The sequence below is a fragment of the Salmo trutta genome, chromosome 38 (assembly GCF_901001165.1).
Source record: "Salmo trutta chromosome 38, fSalTru1.1, whole genome shotgun sequence".
Classification (NCBI taxonomy): Eukaryota; Metazoa; Chordata; class Actinopteri; order Salmoniformes; family Salmonidae; genus Salmo; species Salmo trutta.
Window position 1 is genome coordinate 1,521,473 of NC_042994.1, and position 8,880 is coordinate 1,530,352.

Genomic DNA, 8,880 nt, shown 5'->3' on the forward strand with positions numbered 1-8,880 from the left:
CTATAGAGGTAGATATGTATAGGGGTAAACATACTATATACAGGGTCAGTACCATATTATAATGTACAGGGATACTGGATCTATAGAGGTAGATATGTATAGGGGTAAACATACTATATACAGGGTCAGTTCCAGTACCATATTATAATGTACAGGGATACTGGATCTATAGAGGTAGATATGTATAGGGGTAAACATACTATATACAGGGTCAGTACCATATTATAATGTACAGGGATACTGGATCTATAGAGGTAGATATGTATAGGGGTAAACATACTATATACAGGGTCAGTTCCAGTACCATATTATAATGTACCGGGATACTGGATCTATAGAGGTAGATATGTATAGTGGTAAACATACTATATACAGGGTCAGTTCCAGTACCATATTATAATGTACAGGGATACTGGATCTATAGAGGTAGATATGTATAGGGGTAAACATACTATATACAGGGTCAGTTCCAGTACCATATTATAATGTACCGGGATACTGGATCTATAGAGGGAGATATGTATAGGGGTAAACATACTATATACAGGGTCAGTTCCAGTACCATATTATAATGTACAGGGATACTGGATCTATAGAGGTAGATATGTATAGTGGTAAACATACTATATACAGGGTCAGTACCATATTATAATGTACCGGGATACTGGATCTATAGAGGTAGATATGTATAGTGGTAAACATACTATATACAGGGTCAGTTCCATATTATAATGTACCGGGATACTGGATCTATAGAGGTAGATGTGTATAGGGGTAAACATACTATATACAGGGTCAGTTCCAGTACCATATTATAATGTACAGGGATACTGGATCTATAGAGGTAGATATGTATAGGGGTAAACATACTATATACAGGGTCAGTACCATATTATAATGTACAGGGATACTGGATCTATATAGGTAGATATGTATAGTGGTAAACATACTATATACAGGGTCAGTACCATATTATAATGTACAGGGATACTGGATCTATAGAGGTAGATATGTATAGGGGTAAACATACTATATACAGGGTCAGTACCATATTATAATGTACAGGGATACTGGATCTATAGAGGTAGATATGTATAGGGGTAAACATACTATATACAGGGTCAGTTCCAGTACCATATTATAATGTACAGGGATAATGGATCTATAGAGGTAGATATGTATAGGGGTAGACATACTATATACAGGGTCAGTTCCAGTACCATATTATAATGTACAGGGATACTGGATCTATAGAGGTAGATATGTATAGGGGTAGACATACTATATACAGGGTCAGTACCATATTATAATGTACAGGGATACTGGATCTATATAGGTAGATATGTATAGGGGTAAACATACTATATACAGGGTCAGTTCCAGTACCATATTATAATGTACAGGGATACTGGATCTATAGAGGTAGATATGTATAGGGGTAAACATACTATATACAGGGTCAGTACCATATTATAATGTACAGGGATACTAGATCTATATAGGTAGATATGTATAGGGGTAAGGTGACTAGGCATCAGGATATATGATAAACATAGTAGCAGCAGCTTATATGGGAGTGGGTGTGTGTGTGTGTGTAGAGTCAGTGTAAATGTATGTGCATATTATGTGTGTGTGAGCAAATTATGAAGTGTGTGTGTGTGTGTGTGTAGGGCTCTGTGTGTGTGTAGGGCTCTGTGAGTGTGTGTGTGTGTAGGGCTCTGTGTGTGTGTGTGTAGGGCTCTGTGTGTGTGTAGGGCTCTGTGAGTGTGTGTGTGTAGGGCTCTGTGAGTGTGTGTGTAGGGCTCTGTGAGTGTGTGTGTGTAGGGCTCTGTGAGTGTGTGTGTAGGGCTCTGTGTGTGTGTGTGTGTAGGGCTCTGTGAAAAAAACAAACACCCCCTGTCATGCCCTGTCCTACTCCACCATAGAAAATAACCACTCACTATGGTCAGGACGTGACAACGGCTGATGTTAATGCCACAGTCTACCAGGGTAAAATCCTCCATGTTTCACTAGACGACTGATGTTAATGCCACAGTCTACCAGGGTAAAATCCTCCATGTTTCACTAGACGACTGATGTTAATGCCACAGTCTACCAGGGTAAAATCCTCCATGTTTCACTAGAAGGCTGATGTTAATGCCACAGTCTACCAGGGTCAAATCCTCCATGTTCCACTAGACGACTGATGTTAATGCCACAGTCTACCAGGGTCAAATCCTCCATGTTTCACTAGACGACTGATGTTAATGCCACAGTCTACCAGGGTCAAATCCTCCATGTTTCACTAGACGACTGATGTTAATGCCACAGTCTACCAGGGTAAAATTCTCCATGTTTCACTAGAAGGCTGATGTTAATGCCACAGTCAACCAGGGTAAAATCCTCCATGTTTCACTAGACGACTGATGTTAATGCCACAGTCCACCAGGGTCAAATGCTCCATGTTTCACTAGAAGGCTGATGTTAATGCCACAGTCAACCAGGGTAAAATCCTCCATGTTTCACTAGACGACTGATGTTAATGCCACAGTCTACCCGGGTCAATTCCTCCATGTTTCACTAGAAGGCTGATGTTAATGCCACAGTCTACCAGGGTCAAATCCTCCATGTTTCACTAGAAGGCTGATGTTAATGCCACAGTCTACCAGGGTCAAATCCTCCATGTTTCACTAGAAGGCTGATGTTAATGCCACAGTCTACCAGGGTCAAATCCTCCATGTTTCACTAGAAGGCTGATGTTAATGCCACAGTCTACCCGGGTCAATTCCTCCATGTTTCACTAGAAGGCTGATGTTAATGCCACAGTCTACCAGGGTCAAATCCTCCATGTTTCACTAGAAGGCTGATGTTAATGCCACAGTCTACCAGGGTCAAATCCCAATGTTTCACTAGAAGGCTGATGTTAATGCCACAGTCTACCAGGGTCAAATCCTCCATGTTTCACTAGAAACTGATGTTAATGCCACAGTCTATTAGGTTTATTGGTTGTATTTTGACAGGCTAAGAGTTACCACCGAAACACTCTTTTGGCTTCCAAGAAAAAAAAAGAGAGAAAAAAAGAGAGAGAGAGCGAGAGAGAGTGAGAGAGAGAGAAGGAACGAGAGAGAAGGAAACAGAGAGATACAGCGACAGAGAGACGGAGAGAAAGAAATGGAGTGAAGGAATGAGAGAAGGAGTGAATAAAGGAGTAGAAAGACAGGAATGTAGCTGACTGCGGTATGAGCGAGGGACATTTTAGCTCAACTGGATGAAAATAAAGAAAGAGGGAGGGAGGGTAGGAGGGATGGGATGGAGGGAGGGTAGGAGGGATGGGAGACTGGCTGAGAGGAGTACCAAGGGATACAAAGACATGATCAAAATATGCAAGGTTGTTCAGAGCTCTGTGTTTGAGTGTGTTTGACCCTTATTCTGTAAAATCTGTCTCTGTGAGCAAGGAAAAGATCCTTCAGGGGTTTGAGTATATTCATATACAATCTGTATGGATATAGTGTACAGGGTCTGGGTGGGATGGAGGAAGACAGGGAGAGGGGGATAGGGGAGGGAGGGAGGGAAGGAAGGGGGGAGGGATAGAGAGAGAGGTATCTGAGAGTATTTTGAGCATGCTCTTAATCTGGAGTGGGAGAGAGAGAGAGAGAAAGAGTGAGAAAGACAGTGCGAGAGAGAAAGACAGAGCGAGAGAGAGACAGAGAGAGAGAGACAGAGAGAAAGTAAAACAGAAAGCAAGAGAAGGAGGAGTGGAATGAGAAATGGCTGAAAGGGGAAATAGTGAGATTGAGGGAGAGAGAGAGATGGGGGAGGGAGGTAGAGACATTTCTCCATGTGTCATCATTGCCCCCTGACAAGTGCTGAGCAGTAGGAGGGAGGGGAGGGAGAGAGGGCAGGTGAAGCAGGTTTGCTGACTGGCCATTGCTTTGCGCTGACTAGAGGAGTGGATTTCTTCCCCCTCACCTTCCCTCCTTCATCCCCCATTGACCCCATGCTCGTGTCGGGGGCAGAGAATCACATGCCAAGGGTTTACATCCTCCTTAATGGAGATGAGACGGATGCCCTTGATGCTGAACCATCCCAGCGTCGCCTCGCTGCTTACAGTGGGCCACAGCACCCTCGAGTGGCCAACAATGGGTAGTGAAGTTTCCACCTGGGTACAGATCTAGGATCAGCTTCACCTCCCCCAATCCTAACCTTAACCATTACACCTGGCTCTGTGGAATGTTACCTATAGATCTAGGTTAGTGCAGTACAGTGACATTACACCTGGCTCTGTGGAATGTTACCTATAGATCTAGGTTAGTGCAGGACATTACACCTGGCTCTGTGGAATGTTACCTATAGATCTAGGTTAGTGCAGGACATTACACCTGGCTCTGTGGAATGATACCTATAGATCTAGGTTAGTGCAGGACATTACACCTGGCTCTGTGGAATGTTACCTAAAGATCTAGGTTAGTGCAGGACATTACACCTGGCTCTGTGGAATGTTACCTATAGATCTAGGTTAGTACAGGACATTACACCTGGCTCTGTGGAACGTTACCTATAGATCTAGGTTAGTGCAGGACATTACACCTGGCTCTGTGGAATGTTCCCTATAGATCTAGGTTAGTGCAGGACATTACACCTGGCTCTGTGGAATGTTACCTATAGATCTAGGTTAGTGCAGGACATTACACCTGGCTCTGTGGAATGTTACCTATAGATCTAGGTTAGTGCAGGACATTACACCTGGCTCTGTGGAATGTTACCTATAGATCTAGGTTAGTGCAGGACATTACACCTGGCTCTGTGGAATGTTACCTATAGATCTAGGTTAGTACAGGACATTACACCTGGCTCTGTGGAATGTTACCTATAGATCTAGGTTAGTGCAGGACAGTGACATTACACCTGGCTCTGTGGAATGTTACCTATAGATCTAGGTTAGTGCAGGACATTACACCTGGCTCTGTGGAATGTTACCTATAGATCTAGGTTAGTGCAGGACATTACACCTGGCTCTGTGGAATGATACCTATAGATCTAGGTTAGTGCAGGACATTACACCTGGCTCTGTGGAATGTTACCTAAAGATCTAGGTTAGTGCAGGACATTACACCTGGCTCTGTGGAATGTTACCTATAGATCTAGGTTAGTACAGGACATTACACCTGGCTCTGTGGAACGTTACCTATAGATCTAGGTTAGTGCAGGACATTACACCTGGCTCTGTGGAATGTTCCCTATAGATCTAGGTTAGTGCAGGACATTACACCTGGCTCTGTGGAATGTTACCTATAGATCTAGGTTAGTGCAGGACATTACACCTGGCTCTGTGGAATGTTACCTATAGATCTAGGTTAGTGCAGGACATTACACCTGGCTCTGTGGAATGTTACCTATAGATCTAGGTTAGTGCAGGACATTACACCTGGCTCTGTGGAATGTTACCTATAGATCTAGGTTAGTGCAGGACATTACACCTGGCTCTGTGGAATGTTACCTATAGATCTAGGTTAGTGCAGGACATTACACCTGGCTCTGTGGAATGTTACCTATAGATCTAGGTCAGTGCAGGACATTACACCTGGCTCTGTGGAATGTTACCTATAGATCTAGGTCAGTGCAGGACATTACACCTGGCTCTGTGGAATGTTACCTATAGATCTAGGTCAGCGCAGGACATTACACCTGGCTCTGTGGAATGTTACCTATAGATCTAGGTTAGTGCAGGACATTACACCTGGCTCTGTGGAATGTTACCTATAGATCTAGGTCAATGCAGGACATTACACCTGGCTCTGTGGAATGTTACCTATAGATCTAGGTTAGTGCAGGACATTACACCTGGCTCTGTGGAATGTTACCTATAGATCTAGGTTAGTGCAGGACATTACACCTGGCTCTGTGGAATGTTACCTATAGATCTAGGTTAGTGCAGGACATTACACCTGGCTCTGTGGAATGTTACCTATAGATCTAGGTTAGTGCAGGACATTACACCTGGCTCTGTGGAATGTTACCTATAGATCTAGGTTAGTGCAGGACATTACACCTGGCTCTGTGGAATGTTCCCTATAGATCTAGGTCAGTGCAGGACATTACACCTGGCTCTGTGGAATGTTACCTATAGATCTAGGTTAGTGCAGGACATTACACCTGGCTCTGTGGAATGTTACCTATAGATCTAGGTTAGTGCAGGACATTACACCTGGCTCTGTGGAATGTTACCTATAGATCTAGGTTAGTGCAGGACATTACACCTGGCTCTGTGGAATGTCCCCTATAGATCTAGGTTAGTGCAGGACATTACACCTGGCTCTGTGGAATGTTACCTATAGATCTAGGTTAGTGCAGGACATTACACCTGGCTCTGTGGAATGTTACCTATAGATCTAGGTTAGTGCAGGACATTACACCTGGCTCTGTGGAATGTTACCTATAGATCTAGGTCAGTGCAGGACATTACACCTGGCTCTGTGGAATGTTACCTATAGATCTAGGTTAGTGCAGGACATTACACCTGGCTCTGTGGAATGTTACCTATAGATCTAGGTTAGTGCAGGACATTACACCTGGCTCTGTGGAATGTTACCTATAGATCTAGGTTAGTGCAGGACATTACACCTGGCTCTGTGGAATGTCCCCTATAGATCTAGGTTAGTGCAGGACATTACACCTGGCTCTGTGGAATGTTACCTATAGATCTAGGTTAGTGCAGGACATTACACCTGGCTCTGTGGAATGTTACCTATAGATCTAGGTCAGTGCAGGACATTACACCTGGCTCTGTGGAATGTTACCTATAGATCTAGGTTAGTGCAGGACATTACACCTGGCTCTGTGGAATGTTACCTATAGATCTAGGTTAGTGCAGGACATTACACCTGGCTCTGTGGAATGTTACCTATAGATCTAGGTTAGTGCAGGACATTACACCTGGCTCTGTGGAATGTTACCTATAGATCTAGGTCAGTGCAGGACATTACACCTGGCTCTGTGGAATGTTACCTATAGATCTAGGTTAGTGCAGGACATTACACCTGGCTCTGTGGAATGTTACCTATAGATCTAGGTCAGTGCAGGACATTACACCTGGCTCTGTGGAATGTTACCTATAGATCTAGGTTAGTGCAGGACATTACACCTGGCTCTGTGGAATGTTACCTATAGATCTAGGTTAGTGCAGGACATTACACCTGGCTCTGTGGAATGTTACCTATAGATCTAGGTCAGTGCAGGACATTACACCTGGCTCTGTGGAATGTTACCTATAGATCTAGGTTAGTGCAGGACATTACACCTGGCTCTGTGGAATGTTCCCTATAGATCTAGGTTAGTGCAGGACATTACACCTGGCTCTGTGGAATGTTACCTATAGATCTAGGTTAGTGCAGGACATTACACCTGGCTCTGTGGAATGTTCCCTATAGATCTAGGTTAGTGCAGGACATTACACCTGGCTCTGTGGAATGTTACCTATAGATCTAGGTTAGTGCAGGACATTACACCTGGCTCTGTGGAATGTTACCTATAGATCTAGGTTAGTGCAGGACATTACACCTGGCTCTGTGGAATGTTACCTATAGATCTAGGTTAGTGCAGGACATTACACCTGGCTCTGTGGAATGTTACCTATAGATCTAGGTTAGTGCAGGACATTACACCTGGCTCTGTGGAATGTTACCTATAGATCTAGGTTAGTGCAGGACATTACACCTGGCTCTGTGGAATGTTACCTATAGATCTAGGTTAGTGCAGGACATTACACCTGGCTCTGTGGAATGTTACCTATAGATCTAGGTTGCCTATAGAATGGAACGAGCTCATCTTGTTTAAACAGAAATAGCAGGACAAAGTGAAGGTTGCTGGGTAGGTTGTCTTTCTCTTTATTTCTCTCTCTATCTGGAAGAAACAGATTGAAAAACATCCTTAGAGCATATAAACAAACTCTTATTCCTGACATTTCTTTTTATTTCCTGCTGTATTTAATTCAGGTCAAAGGGTGCGTCCCAAAATGGCAACCCATTCCCTATACAGGGCACAACTTTTAATCAGGACCCATAGGGCTCTGGTCAACAGCAGTGCACTATGTAGTGAATAGGGTGTGATGTGGAACACAATCAAACCCCCTATGGCCATTACAGGTGGGAGGCCTTGGGGTAGTCCTACAGTCCTACGGTATTGACATATCTCCTCATAGCTGGAGCAACCTTGGACACTTTAGACAAACAGGAACAGAGGAAGTCTCATCACATTGAGCCACAGTATTTTCCCTTCTTTACAACAATCTGTTTCTTTTTATTTGTCTGTTTATTTCTGTATTTTATTTGTACAGGTGATCCCATTGAGATGAAAGGTTTGTTGAGGAGAGGTCTGTCCCAAGAATATAGCAAGGCAGCATGACCACTGATAGGTGAAAGGACTGGATTGGTTATTGCTTTCAACTATCAAGTCCTCTTAGATTTAAGGCCAGGAAGGGAAGGAAGCTATGCATGTATGAAACAGTCACAGTAGGTTGATGTTGCCCCTAACAACTGATACAGTGTCACATCTTTTCTCAACTCCCTAATGGTTAAGGTTAGGACTGGGTATAGAGTCACCTGATCCTAGATCTGTGGTTAGAGCCAACCATATAATAAGAATGAGTAGAAAGGAAATCCACATTCTATTCTATGATGCCAACTTCAACCTGGAGCAGGCCCAGTCCCTTGTCTTCTACTCAGCCCCGCCCCCTGTCCCCTTCAGAGCCAGCCATTGGTGGAGAAGTCCAGTCTGAGCTGCTGTGATTCGGCCTCTGAGAGAGGTTGAAGAGGAGAGCGACAGGTGCCGCCGTGGTAACCAAACCACTCCATCGCCTGCTTGAGACCGGGAACGCCAAACTTCCTGGTCACCTAATAACAACAA

At 43.9% G+C, this 8,880-nt stretch overlaps 1 protein-coding gene across 2 annotated transcripts in view; it reads right to left on the bottom strand.

Annotated features, from left to right (window-relative positions):
• Positions 1-7,838: 7,838 nt before the first annotated feature.
• The window catches only part of hoga1 (4-hydroxy-2-oxoglutarate aldolase 1), an 11,696-nt gene continuing 10,654 nt past the window's right edge, over positions 7,839-8,880 (bottom strand). For both annotated transcript variants that reach the window (XM_029740146.1, XM_029740145.1), the window contains one exon: positions 7,839-8,867. In XM_029740146.1, coding sequence (XP_029596006.1) covers positions 8,718-8,867 — 150 coding nt within the window. In that variant the 3' untranslated portion in view covers positions 7,839-8,717. The remainder of the gene's footprint in view (positions 8,868-8,880) is intronic.